General features: G+C 40.5%; 1 protein-coding gene across 1 annotated transcript in view; it reads right to left on the bottom strand.

The window, feature by feature from the left end:
• Positions 1–16,239, bottom strand: part of GPX3 (glutathione peroxidase 3) — a 35,383-nt gene extending 19,144 nt beyond the window's left edge. Inside the window, exons 1-2 of the mRNA XM_089682786.1 lie at positions 16,062–16,239; positions 935–1,088 (exon numbers count right to left, since the gene is read on the bottom strand). Coding sequence (XP_089538912.1) covers positions 935–1,088; positions 16,062–16,142 — 235 coding nt within the window. The 5' untranslated portion in view covers positions 16,143–16,239. The remainder of the gene's footprint in view (positions 1–934; positions 1,089–16,061) is intronic.
• Positions 16,240–27,129: the final 10,890 nt, after the last annotated feature.

Below are 27,129 nucleotides of genomic sequence, written 5' to 3'. Positions count from 1 at the left end.
CAGCACTGTAAAGCTTCTGTCAGCCTTCCTCTCTAGCTGAGCCAAGACATAAAATCAAGGCTGGAAATGTACATATTTTAATTACTTAAAGTGGCATATAGTTTTTCAGACCATGGAGAGGGGGAGAGTGACTGCTCTGGGCTTTAACAAAATGGAACCCTCCAACAAGAAGAAACAGGATCAATGGTGGAGGCAATTTACAGCACACACTAATTTTGGTAGCATAGCTATTAATGGGGAATGTATAAACATTAATTGTTTCAAACTGTTAGGGGGAAAAGTTTCACTTTAAAGTGGAGATGTAAGTAGCAGGAAATCTTTCAGACCTAGAAAGAGATCAGTTTGGGTCATATCTGAGTAATTGACTGCTAATTTTAGCTTTTATAGATCTTTTGTAAATAGACAGATCCAAATTTACTTCCTGAATTTAGGTCTAACATAAATGTAGGATTTCAACTTACTGGCCTCTGATTAAATCTGGGTAAAATTAATTGCATTTATTAAAAAATCAGCAGTGTATGGTAAACTTAATGTGAACCCGCAATTTGAACTAGTCAAATAAACTAATAAAAGGTAGTGGCATCACAAGGTGTTTGTAAGCAATTCCCACTCCTCCCCCACCACCCTGATCTCCCACCAAAAACCTGTATTTACAAGTATGGGGGAACATATGACATGATCCCCATTTCTTAATGTGTAGTACTTGCAGCCTAAGTGGTCAACCACCAGGCCTGGCCATTGTCACATGAAGTACAGGAATGTTTACGGGTTGCAGCAGCAGATCTAGGTGGTGAAGGCAAGCAATTCCTAATGCTGCCTATGTTTAGGTGAAACCTTTCCCGTGCCTAGTTCAGGCAAACACAGGTTTGTGTTGAACAATATTAGAATGCATTAAATATTGCATTGGTTTGGAAACTAAATGAGCATAACTTACCTATGTACTGCATGGTGAGCCCTCAGTAGGTGGCCACATTCACAAACAGTACTGTCTTCCCCTGATATTGCTTGAAGGGGATGAACTGGCTTCCATCTAGAGTGAGGGCACCATAGTCATAGATGGTTCCAGTCACAGAGTTGTAGCAGTCACACTGAGAGAAAACATTTATGAACAATTAACTTCTGCTTGAACATAACAGAGATTTTAGTTACAGACATAATGAAAAAGGTAAAACACAAAAAAAAAACGTTTTTTTCTTTTACACTGCCGTAAAACTGATCCTTCACATAACTACTTGACATCTTCTATATTTATACTAGAATCTGTAGAAAACACATTTATATATATTTATAATATGTGGGTGAATCTTGGCACATTTAGATATCTAAATTCACCCTTGTTGGCTGGCAACCTGGTGGCACTCACCTCTTTTCTTTGTAGGACAGTTTCTAGTGGTGTGCACAAGGCACAAATGCTGACATGCGAATATTCTCATTTGCAGTGTATTGAATGTGCAGCAAATGTTGACCAATGGCAATTTTTACAAGTTCCGCAAAAGAGTAGTCAAGATACTTGCAACTCTAAAGAAGCCATTTATTGGGTATAGTTTTCAGTGGTTGTTTTGGGAACCTCACGGCACTGGTTATACAATATATTTCTGTGGGTCCTGTTGGTGACTTGATGGTTTATGTCTTATATCAATAGAGGCTAACAATGTGATAATCATTATACATAGCCAAACTGAGAATGGCAAGAATCATCAGAACATCAATGAATAAACCAGCGATTCACCATTTAAATGGTTTAAAACCATGTAAAAAAATTGGTGCTAGCAAAAGTAACAATGGCCTATTTGAGAAAATACTACGAAAGCTTTAAACCTGAATTTTCCATTGAAGAGTGGGAAAGTTAGATGTTAAACAGCCACTAATGTGACTCGATATGGGCATTGAATGCCAAGTTAATCTAGCAGACAAGTGTGCATTATAAGCCAGACAAATCATCCAACAAGGATTTAGAAGTGAAATGGCAGTGATTGATCTTTTTTTAATCTTTTGCTACTTTATAACAATAACCTTAAGGCTGGGTTCACACTGATGCGGTGCAGAATTCGCAGTTTCCTGTGAGAATTCCAGATCGCATCAGAATTGCACCCCGTTCATGCGAACCGTTGCGGGTGTATATGTGTGTAACAACACCCCCGAATCGGTCCGCAAAACACGGTGCGATGTGCAGAATCAGATCGCAAAGGTGTGAATAACCATGTGATCTGATTCTAGTGCGGAACCAAAAAAGGATCCTGCACCTTTCTGGTGTGGGTGCGGTGCGATTGGAGCCATACAAAATGTATGGATCCAATGGCACTGCACACAAATCCCATGTGATTTGCACATGAATGCAGTGTGGTTCCTGTGCGATTCACATGCGATGTACCACACCGCATTACTGTGAACCTAGCCTTAGTGACATAGAAAAGGAGATTGTTTAGATCACAGCTCTATACATTACTCAAACTAATCAGACCAAAGCCTTAATTAACATACTCTAATTTGTTCTGGCATATGCATAGCCTAATATCAATATGTGTGGAGTAGAGCAGTGGACTCTAACATGTAGCCCTTTCCTTGCATTTATTCAGCCTTGGGGCAATATTTCTTCCAATGATATGTGGCACTATTCTTCCTATTGACTCCAATGATAAGGCACCATTCCTTCCATTGACACCAACAATGAGGCATAATTCTTTCCACTGACACCAATAATGGAGCACCATTCCTTCCACCAACAACAGTGGGGGACAATTCTTTCCACTGATAGGACACTGTTTCTTTCACTGATACCAGTGGTGTGGTACTATATTCCTCCTACTAACCATAGGTGCTATGTCATTTTTTTTATTCCTACTGACCACCAAACCAGAGGTATAGTTTACTCCCACTGGTGCTGGGGAATCTACTCTCACTGTCCACAATTTGAAGAACAGTAAACTGTAAAAAAAAGTTTGGAGACTCCTGGTGTAGAGAAAAGATTTAAACTTGTCACATAGGCTTACATGCCAATATGCCACTGGCTATTTTGCAGTTTTACCCCATCTAAGCTTGCAGTCATATCTTGTGGAGCTGTTCAGACGTCTGTGCTACCCAACGCTGGTGTATTTAAAGTATCGGGGTGAAATGGGTAGTATTTTTGATGAAAAATTTCCCATTTACATGCTGACTATTTTATAAAAGTGATGCATTCATTTCTTTTGTAAGAGCTAGCAAGTTTTAGGAAAGATTTATACTTTCTGCACCCTTAGGCCAAATGTTTTAAACCTACTTTCATCAACTACACTGACTTGGCTAAGTATGCTCTCACATAAATAAGTTCAGATGTTACAGAAAAGCATACTGAGTTTGAAGGCAGGAAAGGCTAAAAATGTAAGCTTCCCTACTCACCGCTCAAAATACCAATCTAAAACTGATGACTAGAAGTGTAGGTCAGGGGATAAAGACCTTACATAGCCCCTGAGGCGATGGACTGGAGGGCCTGGAACACATGCATCCATAAAAGTGTTATGAATGTGGCTTTGGTGGAGGCGGGATACAAGGTATACTCTAGATGGTACTTGCTACGGGAACGCCTTGCCAAAATGTATCCGGGCTCCCCACCCTATTGCTTCTGTGGTTGTGGCCAGATGGGTACCACCCTGCATTCGTGGTTTACCTGTCTTAAAGTTCTGCTCTTTTGGAGATATGGGTCCATTCCATTATACATTCTGTCACCATGGTCAACATCCCCAAAGATGCTCAGATAGCATTATTGAATGCCCCAGTGGAAGATATCCTGAGACACACACAAACTTTGATTCACTTGTTTTTAGTGGCTAAATTCACTATAGCGATGGCCTAGAAAAAGTCCAGTAACTGACCTGGCCTTCATGAAGCGGAAACTAACCTGGATTTTGCCTAACGAAAAGATTGTGAGTGTCTTACGGAATACACAAACCTTATTTGATAGAGTCTGGAACCCCTGGCTTTCTTATCTACTGGTACAAGACACTTAGGGGTGGCTCACGGGAGAAAAGACATTTATATTTAATTTAAGTTGGTTATCATTGTGAAGATACCTGTCCCGACTTATGGGTTTTTGGCTTGTTCATCACAAGTGATACATTATTGTATAGTGAAACATGTAATTTCATGACCCCGATGGTACTTCTGAACTAGATGGGTATCCTTTATGTATAGGACTTATGTAAGTTGTACTTACTTGCTCACTCATGTTTGTCCTTGTCCTGGACTATGTTTTGAGACCTTTTTGCCAGTACAACGTGTGTTAGGTGTTGCTACTAGCAACCTTGATGCTGAATGTTCTTTAATGTATGTCTTCATTCTATTTTGTATTGTTTTTTTTCTAATTGTAAACTTAATAAATACGATTGAAACAGAAGTGTTTTATAAAATGTGCATCACATACTAGCACATTATATAAAACTTACCTTACAGCGAAGCCCTCCAGCGTAGTGCTGTCACTACTGTAAAGGCTTCCATCTTCACCCGGTCTTCCTTCCAGGTTCATGAGCTCCATCCATCTGACTGGCTGAGCCGATGACATCACTCCCGCGCATGCGCACAGGAGTCACGGGCCACGACACAGTGATCTGAAGGTACAGCACGGGTATGCCGTTCCTTCAGAGTGCAAATGCTAAAAAGCCCCCTGAATATATCCTAAACGGTGCACATTTAGGAGATATGAATTTTACCTACAGGTAGGCTTTATTACAAGCTTGTGTGTGGGTAAAAATGAACAAAGTGGGTTTACAACTACTTTAAAATATCCTTCTTCTTCCTATTGTGTCTATGGCACAGAAAGTGGAGGGAAATCCCCCCCCCCAATAGGTCACAGACAAAAAAAACACTGCAGTTTTAAGAAGATCCCCCACTAGCTGGCACTAGATGCAGCGGAGCGGGGAGATGCTGCAGGAGTGGAAACATGTTATATGTTCCACATTAAAAACAGGTGGAACGTGTAACATGTTCCTAAAGGTAAAATTATCCTTTAAGTCCGTTTAAAATGGATATCCTAGTAGCGAATAAATGAATGTCAGCCGTATCAACCACTGACTTCATACTCCTAAAGACCCTAGGAACATGGCCTCCCTGCTGAAGTTCTCAGCTCCACCTTTTGCTTTTTCCCTGCCACTTTTTTAAACTGCCATTAACATAAAGCAAGAGTTTGCTATCAATATGTAGGGGGATGTAAAGGGTTTTGTGATTGTAAAGGATTTTTTATTTTAAATACATTACAAGTCATACTTACCTGCTCTGTGAAATGGTTTTGCACTACTCAGCCCCAATCCAGTAACAGGATTACCTTTTAGTGAATCAATAACCTCTGCTCTCTGTGCTGTAACCGCCTTGTATCTTTTAATTTTTGTGTGTTTTGGGACACACCTGGTTATATGCAGTCATGACCAAAAATATTGGCACCCCTTGATTTCAGTTATTTTTTTCCAAGGGGTGTGCTACCAAATGATAAATTGAGGGTGCCAATAATTTTGTCCAGTCCATTTTTGGGGTTTGACGTGGAATGTGTCAGAATTGGCTTTTTCTTTCTCACTTTCTTCACTTTTTTGTGTCATGCCAATACAAACAAAAGAAATAAACAAGAGAATGCCTAAACATTTGTAGCAAACAATTTTCTGGACAGAGTGGTGCATTATTGTGACAGATATACAGGGGGTGCCAATATTTTTGGCCATGCAACTTTACCTGTTGGTACTATTCACTCTCTTGAACTTTGTGTATTTTCCCTTTGTTGATGTACATTGCTGGATTTTGGTCTGTAGCTCTCTAACGGCATCCAAAATTGGCACAATAAGTTCATATTCTTAACTGTGTTAATTAGCAAGCCAGAGGTTGGCACTCCGCAGTGTAGAATAGGGGCTGGCAAGAGGGGGATCATTTTTTGATGAAGCTGGCCAGCCTGAACATGTGTTTAAACATGGGTCATACTGCAGCATACAGCCGTGCAATGACCATGTTTACACACTGTTTTGCTTTGCCTTTTAACGTTCTTTGTGGTAAAAGCAAGGAAGCATAAAAACCTCTGTAGTGCATTGACAATTCACTAAACGAAAAATGCTGCACAATTGTAGAAAAAAAATTCATGGCATACAAGGTATCACAAAATATGCCTACAACATATACAAGCTATCTATCCTTCCTAGCAAACAAGCAGCTACAATGTATGTGATATGCATACACTAAACAGTTACTTAACTTCTTCCTGGTGATGGAAGCTGCTCCTTGCTTCTCAGAGTCCTGCAAAACAACCTCTTATTTCCTTCATCTGCTCAGCACATGGCTGTCCAAAGTCCTTTTTCCCCCTCCCTCTACTTTTTGTAGCATCACTTCCTGTCCTGAGCTCATGAACCAGTTCAACAAGTTAATTAGCATATGAATAGGGGAATCATAGCTTCTAAAACAATGCATGGTCATCATTCTTAAAAATAGCAATAGCAACACTCCCACATGGGGATGCATAGGTGTTCTGTGCATCCCCATGCAGCCAGTTCCATTGAAGTCAATTGGGATGCTGCAGCTGAGGGCTCATCCCAAATTGACAGCCATGCAGTTGTGGCTGAGCAGCCTTGAACACAGACAGTCTTCAGAAAAGAGGCGCCTATTCACAGACTACAGGTGCCAGTGCTCCTCTGAGCAATCCCTAAAGGTGACAAAAATTGATAGGTGGTAGTTTTCTTTTACGACTTTACTGGCTATGATAGCAAATGTGTTTAGAAAACTTCTTTCTCAATGGAATTTTTTTTAACATAGCTGTTACAGTTAACAATTGTGTCTCGGTCTGCCACTGTCCAACTCTTTGGGTCAGTTACAGTAGCGGACTGATAACTCATGGGGCCCCCGGGCAACAGGGGATCATGGGGCCCCTTTGTCCTCACCCACACTCAAACCAGACCTAAAAAACCCTATGAAAAGGTACTAGGGGCATCTCATGGGGCCCCCTACTGACCCTGGGCCCTCGGGCAGTGTCCAAGTACCCGTATTGGTTAGTCCGCCCCTGGTCAGTTATAGCTCAGAGCTCCTCTGCAGCATCACAGCAATATTCCTGGGACTACAGCCCTTTTAAAAGTCCTAACAGGTGCCTTTCAATATATTAATCCCTTGTACGTCCTGAAACATTCCTTTAAGAATTATTATTTTTAACATTTTTTACATAGCAACGTGTAATTTATATTCAATGGAATTTGTTGATAACGTAGAAGTAGTATTAAGGTAGCTTATAATAAGTCCAAATATGCTGAATTAAAACAAATCTATACATTCAAACAAGCTTATCGCCGATTAAGGGGCCTTTTTAATAAAGCATTAAGGCAGAGTAGAAAGCCACCCACGGCTCCCTGCTGCGGGGACATAAATGTTATGTCAAACGCCGCTCGCTGATCTCACTGGAAACAACAGACATGTTAGCAAAGATTGTATTGACTCCAGTTGCTTGTGGTTGTGAGGTTTTGTCTTCCTGGTATTTGTAACTAGCAGCAGATGTTGTTTTCCCCTTTTTTAATGTCCAACGAGAAAGACATTTCACCCAACTGGCAGAGAACTAGTAACTGGGTGGGAGAGTTGGAGAACCTAGTTGTAAACAGGATGCAGAACAGACAATTGTGTTTTGGGAGATGTTGCTGTCACAATTGTAGAGAAACAGAAGCTAAAGCTGACTATAGACATGTGAGGTCGGTCGGATGTGCAGGCACAATGCAATTGGCCATGTTCGAAAGCATGCACACATGGATTGACCAAGTGAACATATTGATGGCATGGAGGAAAGTGAGCCTCTGCCAGATGGTGGCAGCTTATTTTGATGGAAACAGCAGTTGTCAGCAAATTTTTCCCCAAAAATCTACTTTTTGCACTACTTTTTAAAACACACTGTAATTGGATCGCATGGTACAAAAGTACCATGCAATCCAGTGCAGGCAGGTGCGGGCAAACGCACTGTGTTTGGGATGTTGTTAACTTTTTCTTGAAACCCACAGCAGATGGCACATGTAGTTCGTTTTGCATGCAGCTTGAATCGCACAGGAATGTACAGCGCGTTCCTGTGCCATTCAAATGCGGGCATGGTGTGAACCAGCCCAAAAAATGCTCTTTTGGTCTAGCAAGAGATGAAAAGACTGACACTTACCTTATCCCACTCTAGATGGCTCCAGCATGTTCCTCCTCTCCCTCCAGCACTCCGGGTGGTTCCTCAGCATCATCATGTACAATGCAGGCCTATGAATATTGCATTGGATGTAGAGGAGGCAGGAGTGCAACCATGGCCCTAGACCAGTGTTTCTCAACCTTTTTTCCATCAAGGCACCCTTTACAATTAAGGAAAGTCTTGAGGCACCCTTTAAAATTATGGCCAGTCTTGAGGCACCCTTTAAAATTATGGCCAGTCTTGAGGCACCCTTTAAAATTATGGAAAGTCTTGAACCACCCTTTAAAATTATGGAAAGTCTTGAGGCACCATTTAAAATTATGGAAAGTCTTGAGGCACCCCATTGTAAAATGTGAAAAACTATTCTAATACCTTATATAATGCAGCAACATCCACACATGTAGGACACGCAATGTTAGAAGTGATTTATTCTTCCAAAGCAAATACACTTTTGCAGATTGGTGCTGACTAGTATTCTCCCTCAGTTTTTCTTCATCACTGAGCTAATGTGACCCCAGCACTAATGGAGAGGGAAGGGTCAAAGTAAAATGCTTTGTAGGCAGCAGACATTCTCCTTATCAACTGATGTAATTGGCTGTCAGGACGCCGGCAGCTAGAAGGTTGTAATGGTGCACAATGAAAACCTATGGCTTTGTGTACCTAAAAGGCAGGCTTATTCCACCTCCTGGCTTGTGTACAATGTTTGGCCAATTTTTAGGAATTTTGCCAAGGCACCCCTGAAGAGACCTCAAGGCACCCCAGGGTGCCTGGGCACCCTGGTTGAGAAAGGCTGCACTAGAGAGGAGGCTTTGCTGGACCAGTTGTAGCGCTGGATGAATCCTGCTGGTTTGAGGAATAAGGGAAGTATTATTTCTTATTTCCTCCCCCAAGACTGTTGATTTGCTAGTTCCTGGAGTTGGACTTTATCCTTGCTACACATTTCTGACAAATGTCATATATGAGATATATCAATAACATGACAAATGTTTTTAGTATTCATTGTACAGCTATTTTGTGATTCTGCAAACTGCTAAGATAGCCACATATCTACACAATCTTGAGTGCTAGGCTATGTTCACACTAGCTTTGTTTGCAGGCATCAGACAGGCGTTTGGGAAGCATTTTTAATGCTTCTCAATGCCTATGAAAATTCTGTGCATGACAGCACACAGTGCTGTTCACACTGAAGCGTTCACGGCAAAACTGATGCCTCATGTGGAGTCAGGAGGAGCTGAAGCCTCCCGTTCAAGTCTATGTTGATGCTTCTCAAACACCTGGCAGGCATTTGCAGAGTGTTAATACCATTAAACTTCATTATAGGCGTTTGTGGTGCAATTTTAACCCTTTGCAAATGCCTATCAAATGGCTCAAAACGCACATAGGGCGTTTGGGAAGCGTTAAAAACACTTCCCAAATGCCTGTCTAACGCCTGTCAAATGCTATAGGAGCATTTGGCAGGAGTTAGAAATAAAGTCAAGTATGAACGTAGCCTGTGTTCTTCATCTATGGAAGGTTAGAGTTATCTACAGCTGAATGGAATCATCACACATACTGTATGTGCAATAATTTCATTGTTAGCTGGCAATAACTCCAAACTACTTCCGCCAGTCAATGTACAATTTAATACCCTGATTTAACACCCTGGGTAGGCATACTGGAAAAAAAATAGGTCATAAATACTATTCCCAAAGCTGATTTCACTGGAGTACATAGTTCAAGTAGGAGGACTTCAGCCACAGCTCCTTGGGAAGTGCATGCAAATAGTTGTCTTCAAGAGGAGAAAGGACTTCTGAGTAAGGCCATAAATAAATGCCCCATCCACAGGCTTTCCCGAACCATAGTACACTAGATCGTAACTCTGACATTATACATTTTTCAAAACCATCTGCAAAGAGGTAGAATTATATTTTTAAACAAATACTGGAGAACATCTATTATGTAACCTTAGTCTGGTAACACAGGAGCTTGTGGTTTAATATAACATGCCCAATAACATAATAGGGGTCAGCGGTCAGCCTTGCAGACATAGCATGGCTGACCTTCAAAACCTTTGCTGTCAGAACTGTCCATGCTTGGCCATCTATTGAGAGTGAGGATAAGTGGCACTGGCAGAAGTGAGCAACACTTCCCATATGGAAGAAAAATAGATTTGAAATATATTTTAAAAATATTCTTCCCAAATATATTGCCATATATTTGAAATGCTACAATTTTGGCCATATTCAATATATATATATATATATATATATATATATATATATATATATATATATATATATATATACACACACACACACTGTATGTTGAAATGCATTTTTATTACAAAATATATGAAAAATATTTTTAAAAATACATTTCAAATATACTGTATGTCTTTAAAAATACAAATCTACAATTTTGTTGGAATGCATTTACAAATATATGTAAAAATATATGTTAAACTGACTTTTTTATATAAAGAAAAACTGAAGAATATATACAAAAATATATATATTTTTAAAAATATTTTTCATATATTTTGTAATATATAAAAAATGCATTTCAACATGCAGTATTATGTGTATATATATATATATATGTATATATATATATATATATATATATATATATATATACATATACACACACACACATATACATACACACACACACTGAATATTGAAATGCGTTTTATATTTTTCAGATTTTTTTACCATATAAAATAGTTATTTTAACATATATTTTTACATATAGTTGTAAATGCATTCCAAAAATGTAGATTTGTATTTTTAAAGACATACAGTATATTTGAAATGTATTTTTAAAAGTGTTTGTCATATATTTTGTAATAAAAATGCATTTCAACAAGCAGTATATATATATATATTTATTGAAATATATATTGAATTATATTGAATTGAATATGGCCAAAATTGTAGCATTTCAAATATATGGCAATATATTTGGGAAGAATATTTTTAAATATATTTAAAATATATTTTTCTTCCATGTAGGCTACCTCATGGGTTAATAATAGAGATGGGGAAGGAAGGCTTTCTAAAGCTAATCCTACACCATAAGATTTCTCTCACTCAGCCTTTCACGCTATCAATTCCCTCATCCATGCTAAACTAGCAAGCATGAATGGAGAAATCTCCCCTACCAGCTATAGGATTCTGACAGCTGGCACCCACAGGCTGTCACATTACCCAAAAATTGGTTGCGTCTGATTGAATGCAGACACTGTAAAACCCATAGTTTTCCAACCAGCTTCTTCAATTTTCATATGGGAAGGTACCAAACGGGCCACTCATGGCTGGAATTTAGACCTGTTCATGAGGAACTGGTTGAAATTATTGACTCGTTCTTCACATAGCATCGAGATGACAATATCTGGGGTCCCCACCCATGGACCTAAAATGTTCCACAATACAGCCAAAAACAGCACACTGGTAAAGTTTGGACTTTATTACTGACAATGTTTGTAACATCTCTGAACTTGTTTACTTCTTGAAGTACACCTGTCACTTTTCTGCATTCAGAGCAACATGACAGATTCCCTTGACATCCCTTTCCTCCTAAAAAATAGTTTGCCATGTTGCCAGTCACTCCGCTTGAGAAATAGCAGGGAGTTCCACTTATTGGAGGATCATATGGAGATGGGGGGGGGGGGGGGTTGTTATTACAACAGTGAAAGCTATGGCATAGATTGGGTTCAGGAAGGGGAAAAGGCAAAGCTGGAAGAAAAGCAAACACATATAGTAGTAAAGGCAGAATATATTATTAGGCACAGAGTTAACTTCTTGATTGCCCCTAGATGTTAACCCCTTCCCAGCCAGTGTCATTAATACCATGACAGTGTATAGTATTAGCACTGATCACTGAATTAGTATCATTGGTGATGTCAGTGTCAGTTCCAACTCAATGTCAGTTAGTGTCAGATTGCCTTCCGCACTTTCACAGTCCCACTATAAGTCGCTGATCACCGTCAATATCAGTATAGCATCTATAGCTGCATAAATTCCAGTACACCAGACCATACCATACTTTCTAGATGCTAAAACTTTCACACAAACCAATCAATACACACTTATTGTGATTTTTTTTACCAAAGACATGCAGCAAAATACTTTTTGGCCTATATTTATGAAGAAAATTAGATTTTTTTAAAAAAAATTATGGATATGTTTTATTGCAGAAAGTAAACAATATTGGGTTTTTTTTTAATTGTTGGACTTTTTTAATATGCTAAAAAATAAAAAACCCAGTAGAGATCAAATACCACCAAAAGAAAGCTCTATTTGTGTGAAAAAAAGATATACATTTCATTTGTGTTCAGTTTTGCATGACCGCACAATTGCCAGTTAAAGTAGTGCAGTGCCAAACTGCAAAAAAAATGCTCTGGTCATGAAGGGGGTAAAGTTTCTGGAATTTAAAGTGATACTAAAGCCTAATTTTTTTAAATATAAAATAACAAACATGTCATGCTTACCTGCTCTGTGTAGTAGTTTTGCACACAGCTGCCCCGATCCTCTTCTTTTTGTGTCCCCCGCTGGTGCTGCTGGCTTCCCCCCTCAAGCAGTGTCCCCAGAGAAAGCTGCTGTATGCATCCAGAAGACCACCCGCCCCCAACTTGGTTTGGCCAGCTTGTTAATGTGCAGATTAAAACCACAAAACGCATCAAAAATGCGTCAAACACGTGAACAATGCATCTCCAGTAAAGTCTATTGAACCAAAAGCACATCAATTTAGCATTTTAAAAAGTCCCTAACCCTTTCCAAAAATGCAGCAGCTCAAAAAAGCATAGATGGGAACTTGTCCCATAGGAAACCAAGGTAAATGGACTGTAGTGTGTTTCTGCAAAATGCACTTAAAAATGCAATAGTGTGAATAAGCCTCAATGGGGAGGTGTTTTTTTTATTTTTTATTAACTAGCCAAATATGCATCTAAAATGCGGTAAGCAGGATTTTTAACACCACAAGGGAAGCACAACAGACTAGTGTAAAGACAAAGATTGAATTTAAAGGGATGCATTTTTCTTCAGCTTTGCTTGTGCTTTTTTTTAATGCAAAAGCGCTTCAAAAACTGCTCAGTGTGAAAGCAGCCTTTTGACCATAATGGTGCTGAAAATAAATTCACGTTCATTTAAATTCCTGATATTAAATAAAAAGTCAAATACAATACAATTATATATAAAAAAATATATAAAAAAAACTGTCCATTTCAGTTTTTGGCCAAATGTATCCTGAATTTTCGGTTTTGGTCCAGAATTTTTATTTTGGTGCACCACTAATGCCAGTCCTGTTAGACTCGAGACATTCTTTTTTGATACACCCCGTTCAAGTGCTTTATATTAAGAAAAAAAGCAAGCGCGTTTGGAACAGCGTTATGTGATACAATTGTGTGTGCAATTGGGTAAAAGTGCATCAGAAACTTTGGTAATGGTGAGGAAAGCTTATGGAGAAGCTGTGCTATCAAGTGTACCAGTGGCCTTCAAGGAAGGATGACAAGGTGTTGAAGACCAACAACGATCAGGACATCCCTCTTCCTCAAAGACGGAACAGAATGTGGATGCAGTGAGGTCTGTTCTCAACCATGACTGACGGCTCTGAATGCCATCCCACTTGAAGACATCCAGGGATGCTATGAGAAAATCGCTGGGAGCGTTGTGTACACTCACAAGGTGCAGCTTTGAAACAGATATTGTTCAATTGTACACTTTTTCAATAAAAGAATTTTGAAAATATCACTCATTACTGTCTGGACACACCTCGTGTGTGTATATATATTTCCACTTACAATACACTACATAATGAAAAGAAGCTGCCAAATGAAATCTCTTCAGAAGCCAACACTTCCAGAAATGTCGATCTCCAATGTTCCCACTGTATTTGGTGGTTCCTTCTGCCTCTTACATCACTATGGTACCCTTTAACCACTTGCCTACTGGCAGGGCCGGTGCTAGACTATTTTTCACCCTAGAAAACACCAGCTACTTGCAACCCCCCCCTCCAAAAAAAAAAAATTAAATTAAACAGTAGAAAATATTACATCAACGAAACTGCTACATTTCTTTTAATTTACAAAATAAAAGCCAAAAAATGCCACCAGCACCAATATCAAAGACAAATTCAGTGTCACAGACAGACTGTCTCTGTGACCGACAGTGGCAGGGTGACAGTTGCAGTGAGTGGAGGATTTTGACAGATCCCAGGCTGGAATTCCCCAGACAATAGGTGGAGATAAAGTGCTGTGACAGCAAGCTGCTGGACTGAGCGATCCCACACAGTGTCAGATCCGACACAACACACCATCACCAACATTGAATGATCAGCAGGCACTAGAAGAGAAAAGAACCAGCAAACACAAATGCTCCTGCGCTTGGGGATGGACTCGATGCAGGCTACAACCACATAAGGAATGTCCTGGAACATGCACACCTTGCTGCCCTCAAACGGACTGGGGAATTGTGCGGTCATGCAACACTCTACCCAAACTAAATTGTTATCGATTTTTTGAGACAAATAGAGTTTTGCATGACAATTGTGCGGTCATGCAACACTGTACCCAAACTAAATTGTTATCGATTTTTTGAGACAAATAGAGCTTTGAATGACAATTGTGCGGTCATGGAACACTGTACTCAAACTAAATTGTTATTGATTTTTTGAGACAAATAGAATTTTCTTTTGGTGGTATTTAATTACCACTGGGATTTTTATTTTTTGTTAAACAAACAAAAAAAGACCAAAAATTTGAACAAAAAAAAGTTTTTCTTAGTTTCTGTTATAAAGTTTTGTAAATAAGTGATTTTTCTCCACTGATGTGCACTGATAGGCTGCACTTATATGCTGCACTGATGGGCATCCACAGGCATCATTGATGAGGCACTGAAAGCCAGCACAGAAGGGCACTGAAAGCCAGCACAGATGGGCACTAATGGGCACTATTGGCCACACTGATGGGGCTACACTGATCACCAGGGCACTGATGATCAGTGTAGATGTCCCATAAAAAATGCGGCTTACCGGCTCTCCCTCCTCCTGCGCTGTCAGCATGAGGAGGGGACTGCTGATAACCAACATTTCCTATTTACACTGTGGTCAGGTGTGTCACCGCACCTCTGGGATGCGATACCTAAGGGACACATGGAAACCAATTGTATTCTAGGGGCCCTAGCGGTGGCTACCATTTATCCAGTGCAGAAACAACCCCCTAGAGTTTTATTTCTGCAACAGAAACACTACAAATATTGAAAATGGAATTAGCATGTTTAGGAATGTATAAGTATTTAGTGATCAGGTTTACTATACATTAGACAGTGCTTTTACTATACAAGTTGAATGTTCTGTATTATAAAAGTGGTACTAAAGGTAAAAGATTTTTTTAATCTTTTTACCCCCAGCCCCCCCTTATACTTACCAGAGCCCAAACTCGATCCAGTGCTGTGCCCGAGAGCCTTGGCTCTTTTGTCTCTCTCTCTTCACTGGACATCGAGGCAACAATGGGAGCCATTGGCTCCTGCTGCTGTCAATCTCTGCCAGTGAGGAGAGAATGAGGGGTGGGCCAAGCCATGCTGTGTGAGTATATGGACACACAGAGCGTGGTTCAGTATCAAGCCAGCACAGGTGCCACCAGCGGCTAGCTATGGGGGCACTCAGCAGGGGGAGGAGTCAGGAGCACCAGTGCAGGACCCCAAAAGAAGAGAATCAGAGCTGCTCTGTGCAAAACTGTTGCACAGAGCAGTGGAGTATAACATGATTTTAAAAAAAATCCTTTACAATCACTTTAATGATCAGCAATAAACAGAAGAGCACAAAAAAACAAAAATAGAAGAAAAAAATGTCAGTGAAGATGCAAAGCAGCAATAATATACAAAGGTAACAAAGGAAAGATGAATAATAAACAGCCATTGCATAAAAGGGACGATTTACTCACCGACTTCTGGTCGTTTTCTTTCTGCGCCAGGACAGCCAGGAGGCAGGGCAGCAGCCAGGACAAGGTGGATGTGGCCCCCATCCTGGGGTAAGGGTGCAGCCCCAGCAGTAGACAGCAGAGCTCGGAGCAGTGCTGCCTATCTCCCTCCACCTCACAAATACTGACACATTCCAGGGATCACACAACAACATGCTCAAGGCAGAGCCACCGCCAGCCAATCAGGAGCCAGGAAGGGGAAGACAAGGAAAAGCTGGATAGCTGCTCTGTCATAGAGATTCCACTTCAACTTTCCAAACAAAGCCATCTGTGCTGTGTGCTTTGACATGATGTGGGGTTGATTTCTATGGCCGTCTGCTCACTGCAGGCTAGAGCGCAGATGTGGGGAAGGCAAAGAACAATGCAGAGCCAGACAGGCTGCTGAGGGAGGCTGGATTCTTTCATTTACATAGGAAAGACGCTTCCAAAGACATGTCACATCAGTCAGATCTCTTCAAAGGAGCTTGCACTCTAATGTCCATGCCACAATCCTACAGGCACGCATAAGACGCAGGGGGATACGTTCAGGTGGAAGCAAAATACATGGTTGTAATTTAGGCTCCGTTCACACCTATGCAGTTTGCTTTTTGTCCATTTTGCCGTGCCTTTTGCAGTTCATTTTGCATTTTTTTACACACATTTTTATTGCGTTTTTATATTAGTGAACTCACTCACTTGGAGGCAGGAGAGAGAAGGGAGGGAGTAAGGAGACTTCAGTCATGGACAGTGGATGGTGAGCTCACTCACCAGAGGACAGAGGTTCAGGCATCAGCACCTTTCATCAATATATCTGTCGCTTACCAATATATTGCAGTTTACCAATTCTTAGATGTCATGGCTACATTCGTTTTCTCTTTTAGGCTCTCTTTCCTTCATTTTCATCTGGTGATTTGCCCAGTAAGTTTGTTATTTTTCAACAGAACAAACTGTCCTGCAGATATAGTAGTATGAGGGTTTAGACAAACCATTTAACACTTACGTGTTAATAGTTTACTTGTGTCAATTAACAAAGTGGAAAGTAGATGAACAGAAGAGAAATCCAAAGTCAAATCAAATCAATATTTGGTGTGATCACCCTTTGACTTCAAAACAGCATCAATTCTTCTAGGTACACTTGCACACAGTTTTTGAAGGAACTCGTTAGGTAGGTTGTTCCAAACCTCTTGGAGAACTAACCACAGATCTTCTGTGGATGTAGGCTGCCTCAGATACTTCTGTCTTGTTTTGGCGGTTTTTCTACCGCGCTTATTTCCTTGGTTGTATCTAAGATTATAAATGTAATAAGTGATTACAACTTTTTGTCTATACATGAATTTCGCCAATCCTCATGTGGCTATTACCAACAATGTTAATAGCAAATGATAACAACTGTGCAAAAATAAAGATCTAATTTATTTACACAGCAAAGAAGCTGAATACTAATCAAAAAAAAAGACAATTTTTGGAATGACACTTGTCATTGGAGGCCATGTTCGGAAAGCCCTGAAAGCCAATGACAAAACCTGTGAGGTAAAACACCAATAAAATGTAGTTATAATACATTCAATTTTTCACCTAAAAAAATAATAAACCAATGGTTAGGGACTTTACAAAGCCAACACAGCTTACAGTGAGTATTTAAAAAACATTTTCTTAGAGGTTTTAAGAGTGCACTTTTCCTAATACAAAAAATCATTGACATCAACTAATTATTACCACGTGGATTTTGTTTATGGTATACCATTAATATAAAAAAAAAAATTGTTCACCATGGTTAAAAAAAAATATATAAGCAGCTCAAAAAAAACATTTTAGTGTTACCATTCATTTACAAAATGTACTTCACCAAAGAAATTCTTCAAAACTTGTCTTTCTAGAAAAAGAAACACATTGTAGTGAATACAGCTCAGAACATTTGCATGTCAATAGAGTCATTTACTCTGACAGACCAGGCTATACAGGAGGAGGGGGGGGGGGGGTCAGTTGTTGGTGGGCTGTCAGCAGCTGAGACGAAATTAGATTTTTTGAAGCTCTAGACCAATGGTTCTTAACCTGGGTTCGATCGAACCCCAGGGGTTCAGTGAGTCAGTCTCGCGGGTTCAGCAGAGGTGAAGACCCACACCCGACTCATATGATTCGTGCAGTAAATATTCATTATTATGTTTTTGTGTGAAAATCATGTTTTAATGGTTTTGTTCTTTGTTCTTAACGGTTTTGTTCATTTTGTGCACCTATGTATAAATATATACCTATGTTTTGAATTTTAAAAATCATATTTTATTTTTCCAATTAAGAAGGGTTCGGTGAATGCGCATATGAAACTGGTGGGGTTCAGTACCTCCAACAAGTTTAAGAACCACTGCTCTAGACAAACATTACAGTTAATTTCAGACAACAACATAAATTCCATAAACACACTCTTACTATTTGTTATCTTAAGACAAACTTTAGACACCACAGATACCAGCATGTCTTCTCCAATAACCTGGACTTTTTCTTTTTACTTCCATAAAATCCATTTTGGAAGTTTGAAATTCCTTTAATGATGCATCCCATTTCAGTTGCTTATTGTCAGACTGTTTTGAACAAAAACAAACAAGGGCGCACTCCCATCGTGCATTAACATGGTACACCACATATTTATTGAAAAATTATAGATAAATACACACAAACCAATAGGGATAAAAACAGAACAGGTGATCCGTAAGGACAGTCCAATGGATTCAAACACCTTGTAAGGGATAGGCTAACGCGTTTCGGGAGACGAACCCCCCTTCCTCAGAGCTAAATTGTAGAAATTTCCCATCACCTAGATTTACCGATCTCTGAAGGGCTGCACCTCAACGTTTGGCATTCAGAATCTCCTTAGTCTGCATGAAGATTTGAGCGCTGGTTTCGTTTTGTTCTTTTGGATGCATCAGCCTGTATAGATGCATTCTCTACCTTAATATGCTGGAATGGGACCCATGATCTAGGCTGTTTATACTTTGTAGACCTCGGCCATGTTCCAAAGCGTGCTGAATACACTTCAAGATCACGTATTGATTTTGTCCTATATGGATTTTGTTTCACTACCTTTCCAGCAGAAGAGGATAGACAAAATTGAGCAATGTGGCCAAATAATCCACATGCATAACATTTGATCTTTTCTTAGGTGGTCTGGCATCTATTAACTAAAGGCTTTGTTTTGACGAAATGTGTAGGGCGTGGCCTACTGGATGCCGACGTCTGAGATAGTCTCTGTAATCTGAAGGGAGGTGATTCGTTCGTGTACCCATGCCTAAACTAATAATTGTAACACTGGTGTCGGTGCAGACACCTCACTTGTGAGTTTTATTCCTTCATTAAAAATTTGTTACATGTGTGAAACTTGCTGCACCATGATTTTGTTCTTTTACCTTTTAAACATGGTCCCAATGGTATGGAGGTGTATGAAAGAAAGATGAGCTGTATCCCTGGAAATTTCCTACATCCTTGAATGGTGGCTATTTATCTGAGGAGAGTTTGTTTATTTTGCACAGAATTGTATTCAGGAATTGGACTGCTATATATTGCCCCAGAGCAAAAAGTGCTTGTTGTGAGTCCAATTGTTCAGCATTTAGCTCTGGTGAGTGATTCAACATTTTTTGGTGGTGGCTTCAACACAGTATGGACATTATTTGAAGACTTTTGATTTTGAATATTTAATGATTTATGAATAATTTTTTATATATATTTTTTCACATTATTATTTAGCGCATTCCTTTTATTTATTTGTTTTAGACTGAGAATATTTAGTGACTGACACCTGATTAGCAACTTTTTCTGGCTGCGTACAAGATGAAGGGGCAGCTTTACAATCGCTCTTGCTATCCAGAGATTTACAGATATTGTCACATACACTATGATGATTTCCCAACTGAATTCACAAATACTTAAATCAGTCTTTTTATCATCTACTGTAACGGGAAAATGAGCGAGCTGCTTCTGGCAGTTGACAGAATTCATTCAATTCACTTTCTGCATTCTTCAACCTTTGTACTAACTGATCAATTTCCTCCTGTAATCTTTTGTTATCTCTTGTTAGCTGTTGGTGGCTAGCATCAGAATTAGTTACAGAAATATTTAAACTACTCATGTCACTTTTGGATATTTCAAGAGCTTCCTTTAGGGATTCATTTTGCAACTTCAAATGTTCATATTGCCTAGCCATCCAACAGGCAGCAAGGATCAGTGGAGTCTTTCCCGCACGCTTACAACAACTTTTGCCGCTAGGCTTTGATTTCGTATCTTCTTCTAACTCCAGTCTGACCTTTCCCTGACTAACTTCTCGGTTTTCCTTGTTCTGTTCCTGTTCCTCACAGTCTTTTGACCTTACCTTGTGGCTCTCCCTTTTCATCAACAGCTGATAACAGTCTATATCAGTGCTTGAGAATTCCACTGGCAAGGACTGGGTAACTGCATAAGGCCCCAGCCCTGACTATTGCCCATTGTCCCCCTGTTCATCAGTGCCACAATTCTGGGGTTTAGACTTTTGTGACTGTTCCTTCATATATCTACTTTCAAGTGTTGTTTGGAATGATTTCCCTTTAGATTTCATATTAAAAACATTCCCTGCCTCCGCCCTACTTATTGACTCTAACAACCATATACTGAAAGCATCTTTCATTTGGGCGTGTCATCTTTTTACGATGATCATACCAGAGGTCTTCCCAAGTCTTAGGTTTAAAAGTACCTCTTTTAGAAAACTTCATTCCAATCCAGCGTTCCCAATCATGTATATATTTTACCACCCAGGATCCATATTTACCGATCATCTCTTCCCTTGGGGTCAGTTGGTTGGTATACTTTGACACCTTCCTTGAGTTGATACTGTTACCCATCCTTACGGATACTGGACCCTGGAATAATTTCCCAGCCTTAAGCGGTTGCCCCCAGAGGTAGCTAATCTCTGGCCAGCGATTGGGTTGACAGGTACCGCCCCTGTCACCGTTGCTGCTTTTCACTACTTGTCAGAACAAACTTTTAATTTTTCCCTTTTCTGACTATAGCCCTTCAAACAGCCCGGGGATCTCCCAAACTTGCCAATAGTTCAATCCCTCCCCCCCCCCCCCATGGACCTTTCTGAAGTATTCTGACAGATTTTTTCCTAAATTGCTCCTATTATCCCAAGAAGGATTAGAGCAAACTTGAATAATCAAAATTTGAATGCTTGGAGTACAGCAGGCAGTTAATTGAGGCACAACTATTTGCAGTATGGTTTGTGGTAGTTACAATATAGCTGTTGTTTACAGGTCTAACTACACGCTTACAATCCACAGTTAGTAGATTACAAAGAGGACAGATTCATACACAAGATCATTCTGTGGGATTTAGGCCCACAGGTGCATTTCAATCGCAAAGATTGGGAAGTGTATTGACCAAATGTCATTTGAGGGTCAACTGAAAACTTTTAGGCAGACTGGCACAGATCCTACGTTTTATTCCACTGCCTCTAAGGAGTCCAGTCAGTGCCCTTTCATCCACATTCACACCCTGCTGCAATAGGCGCAACCCAGCAGTTAGGATGTTTTCTCATACACTCTCAGTACAATTTTATTTCAATTATACTGTTCATAATCAGTCTCATCAAAATATTAGTAAAGACAAAAAGGTAAAAATGACATTCGACAAAGCTTACTAGTCTAGGTATTTCACAGACATGGAAGATAGACATGAAAAGAAAGAAAGATGTAAATAATGCTCTGTATTCCACATAAGAAGTAACATTTACCTAAACATTCAGACTTCCTCACACGGGGTGTGGCAGGCGCAGCACCCTTTGGTGCCTTGTGCGCTGTGGCATTAGAAAAATTATGCAATTGCTGTTTCTTTGTTTGATTAGACTGACTTTACTCTGTAATTCCTCCAATGCCGCTCTATGGATGTAGTAGGTTTAAAGAGCACACCGAATACTTTAGTTAACTTCTTTAATAACTTCAATCTTCTTCATATAACACTGCTTACAATGGCTTATTTCTTTCATATTACAATGGTTTGATTCGATAGCTTATCTCAATAGGTTCAATAGATTCCATAAATTCGTTCTGTATATTTCGATAGATTGATAAATTCGCTTGGATTCGTAAATTCGTTAGACTCGATTATAATTACTCTACAGTGACTTGATTCGTTAAATTCGATAGGTTCGGTGGAACTACAAGTAAACACATACAACAGATTTTAGACACAGATCTACCTGCACTGTTAAACAACAGAGGAACACACAAGTGCATTAAATACCTATTTGGCTATTTGCCTATTTCTCTGCTTCCATAAAGCTTTTCTGATTGGAACTTTGTCTGTTTCCTCTTCTGTCTGGTGAGCATGTGTCTCTAGAAAATCCTAGCAGGGAGTTTTACACAGGCACAAATGTGAAACTGGCTGGGATTGGTTAAGGCTCTGTACAGTGTGAGGCTGTCTGTGATTGGCTCACCTTATACTAAATCTTAAAGGCATATTTTCCTTTTCTGCTTCTGCTAACACAATGAATATATAAATGTCATATAACAATCAAAGACATAAATTACAGCAATGATTTTGCTTTTAGCTTTAACATGTGCACATATATACTGTACTGAGGTTATTGGCAGGTTTGGTATACACATATATGTGAACCATATTAGCAACCTAGGACTGGTCTTAGCTGGCCAGCTACACGGGGCACCATTTGTTTTGGCTGTTTTTCTACTGCGCTTATTTCCTTGATTCTATCTAAGATTATAAATGTAATAAGCAATTACAACCTTTTGTCTATACATGAATTTCGCCAATCCTCATGTGGCTATTACCAATAATGTTAATAGCAAATGATAACAACTGTGCAAAAATAAAGATCAAATTTATTTACACAGCAAAGAAGCTGGCTATTAATCAATTATGACAAAATAAATAGTAGTCGGTATAACCTTAAAAGTAGTAATATTACAATGCAAATACAGAATTTTACCAATACAAAGAAAGAATACAGGAAAGAAATACAGAAAGGAAACATAGAATAATACATTACGCAGACATCCTGATGACTGGTCTTTCCAAAGAAGCAAGGGACAAAGAGGCAGAAATGTGAGCAATGGCATACTTTATTCCTCCTCCCCCCTTCATTCCAGGTAGTCACACCCTTCAATAGGTTCCAGTATTTTGCCATTTCTGTTCAAAGGGGGGCTCTGTGATTTGTGAAAGATATTGGCCAACTGTAGTTCATCAGATGGAATTTAGGATAGGCCAATGTCCAGGAATCATACGTCCTTTGAAAACCAGTTCCCACAGGAAAATCTATGACAATACTCCCTAGGAGGTGTTAGAAATTACGACTCTAGGGCTTGTTCAGCCAGATGGCCCTACTGTCATAAACATCTACAGGAAACCTTCTAAGGGGGGTGTTGAGGTGATGCAACAGATGGTAAATAAGTTACAGGAATTGAGACCCCCATCAGAAGTTCACAATAATATTAAAAATGATTGTAGGCCCAAAATATCTATCACAGTCTCTTCATGTAACTCCAGAGAGACTCCATGATGTTGAGATCAGGGCTCTGTGGGGGCCAAACCATTGCTTCCAGGACTCGATCTTCTTTACGCAGAAGATAGATCCTAATTTGGCTGTATGTTTGGGGTTGTTGTCCTGCTGCAGAATAAATTTGAGGCCAGTCGCATGCCTGCCTAGTTGTATGACATGATGGATAAGTATCTGCCTGTATTTCTCAGCATTGAGGACAACGTTAATCCTGACCAAATCTACAACTCCATTTGTAGAAATTATTATTATTATACAAGATTTACATAGCGCCAACAGTTTGCTCAGCGCTTTACAATATAACGGGAGACAATACAGTTCAATACAAGAGGATTAGGAGTGCCCTGCTCCTTGGAGCTTACAATCTAAGAAATGCTTGCAAGGCACCTTCACCATTCTTTACTGTTTCCTGCAGACGCTCATTATTGTACCACTCTCCAGCCCTTCATGGACAAACTGCCTCCTGCTACAGCCAAATATTAAAATTTTTACTCAGTCCAGAGCACCTGTTGCCATTTTTCTGCACCCCAGTTCCTATGTTCTTGTGCATAATTGAGTCACTTAACCTTGTTGCCCCGTCAGGTGTGGCTTTTTGCCCACGATTCTTCAATGAAGACCATTTCTGGCCAGACATCACCAGATAGTAGATGGTTGTACCTGGGTCCCACTGGTTTCCACTAGTTCAGTGCTGATGCACCCTTGGACACCTTTAAATGTGTAATGGAAGTAAGCATGATGTGTCTTTCATCTGCTACATTAAATTTCCCTGGCTGACCACTGCGTCTGCAGTCCTCTACAATGCTCATTTCTTTGTGCTTCTTCAAAAGAACTTGAAGAGCACATCTTGAGACCCCAGTCTGCTTTCAAATCTTTGCCATAGAGCAGGGGCGTGTTTGCCTTGGGCGGCATTTTTTAGGGGGTGAGGCACTGCATGAGCTTCGCTCTGCCACATGAGATCTGGAAGAGGCTGTGGGCTGCTGGAGGATGGCAGAGTCCGACTGTTAGTCCCAGGGATGTCCAGATAACTGGCTGAGCTCACCTGGGCTTTCTGGATCGTGGCTCTGGCGATTTCTGGCTGTGAAGGCGAGTGCTGTAAGATCTAACTCTCTCTCTCCGGCTGTAAGAGTGAGTGCTGTAGGAACTAACTTGCTCCAATTTTTTGCACAATTTTTGTGTTGCCTAGGGCAGCACAAAACCTAAATACACTACTGCCTGAGAAAGACCTTGCTGATGCAATATAACTACCTTGTGCCATGTTACTGTGCTCAGTCTTGCCATGGTGTATGACCTGTAACATGAATCTATCTTCCACAACCTTACCTTAGTAGCAGAGTTTGGCTGTTCCTCACCCAGTTTTAAGCCTCCTACACAGCAGTTTCTGTTTCAGTTAATGACCGTGTTTCAACCTACATATGAAATTGATATTCATTAGCACCTGCTTGGTACAATTGATTAGTCATACACCTGATTCTAATCCTACAAACATTTCTGACTTTGTGCAAGTGTACAAATTGTGCAAGTGTAAGAATTGATGCTGGTTTGAAGCCATAGGGTAGTCACACCAAATATTGATTTGATTTATATTTTTCTTCTGTTTGCTCACTTTAAATTTTGTAAATTAATTTAAAAAAAAATAAGCATAAACAAAATATGGTGTATGTAAAACCTTTATTCCAAAAGGAAAAACAGTTTGCACTAACTGTATATAAAACTATTAGCTGACGTTTGGCTTCAGTTTGTTAGTGTATTTTAATCTGCTAGTGCATCTAACACTCCTTCCCCTTAGATTAATTAAGATTTAAGACTAATTAATGCTGGTGTCTAAAAGGATCTCCGTGCTCCTTCATTTAGAGTGTAGGCACTCCTATACAGGAAGTATGTTATTGGCCAGATCATCAGGAGAAAACAGGTATGAAAAGGCCAAAAAAAGAAAACAAATGCAGCCACCACATCTAATGATTGGTAGGCGGCAATATACTCAATTTATAATTTTGAGGTTTATTACCTCTTTAATGGCAATGGGCCATTGTTGTCTCCTTCAGGACATATTGCTTGGATATGATAAGATGGCCAACTGACCCTGCAAATGTTTAGAACATAATGTTATGACAGGTGGCATTTTGGAATGTCGGGGTAGTTGTGATCTCAGGGTATAACACTTACCGTATTTTTCGCTCCATAAGACGCACCTGACCATAAGACGCACCTAGGTTTTAGAGGCAGAAAACAGGAAAAAAAAAATTCTGAACTAATGGACTGCAGACATAGTACAGCAGATGACCAGAGACTGCGGACAGCACAGGGATGACCAGAGACTGCGGACACAGTACAGGAGATGACCAGAGACTGCGGACATAGTACAGGAGATGACCAGAGACTGCGGCACAGTACAGGAGATGACCAGAGACTGCGGACACAGTACAGGAGATGGACCAGAGACTGCGGACACAGTACAGAAGATGACCAGAGACTGCGGACATAGTACAGGAGATGACCAGAGACTGCGGACACAGTACAGGAGATGACCAGAGACTGCGGACATAGTACAGGAGATGACCAGAGACTGCGGCACAGTACAGGAGATGACCAGAGACTGCGGACACAGTACAGGAGATGGACCAGAGACTGCGGACACAGTACAGGAGATGACCAGAGACTGCAGACATAGTACAGGAGATGGACCAGAGACTGCGGACACAGTACAGGAGATGACCAGAGACTGCAAACATAGTACAGGAGATGACCAGAGACTGCAGACACAGTACAGGAGATGACCAGAGACTGCAGACATAGTACAGGAGATGACCAGAGACTGTAGTCATAGTACAGGAGATGACCAGAGACTGCGGACACAGTACAGGAGATGACCAGAGACTGCGGACACAGTACAGGAGATGACCAGAGACTGCAAACATAGTACAGGAGATGACCAGAGACTGCGGACACAGTACAGGAGATGACCAGAGACTGCGGACACAGTACAGGGATGACCAGAGACTGCGGACACAGTACAGGGATGACCAGAGACTGCGGACACAGTACAGGGATGACCAGAGACTGCGGACACAGTACAGGGATGACCAGAGACTGCGGACAGCACAGGGATGACCAGAGACTGCGGACAGCACAAGGATGACCAGAGACTGCGGACAGCACAGGGATGACCAGAGACTGCGGACAGCACAGGGATGACCAGAGACTGCGGACAGTAGAGGGATGACTGCTGACCTTTGGGGAGGGGGGGGAGCGGGTACCTGAATTTGTTGTTCTTTCATCTTACCTGTTCCTCTATCCAGCCGCGCGCTGTCTTCCCGGCTTCTGTAATGGCGCTCGGCATGACAGCCGGGTGCCCAGTGCGCATGAGCGAGAAGCACTTGCGCTTTGTGATTGGTCCGGCGGCTTCTGGGATCTGTCATGTGTCCCAGGTGCCGCCTTACCATTCACAAAAAGCACCGCTTCTTGCGCATGCGCACTTGGCACCCGGCTGTCATGCCCACACTACAGAAGCCAGGAAGACCG

The sequence above is a fragment of the Staurois parvus genome, unplaced genomic scaffold, assembly GCF_062004578.1.
Source record: "Staurois parvus isolate SC_StPar_1 unplaced genomic scaffold, SC_StPar_1.0 ptg000298l, whole genome shotgun sequence".
Classification (NCBI taxonomy): Eukaryota; Metazoa; Chordata; class Amphibia; order Anura; family Ranidae; genus Staurois; species Staurois parvus.
This window is presented reverse-complemented; position numbering and strand designations above follow the sequence as displayed.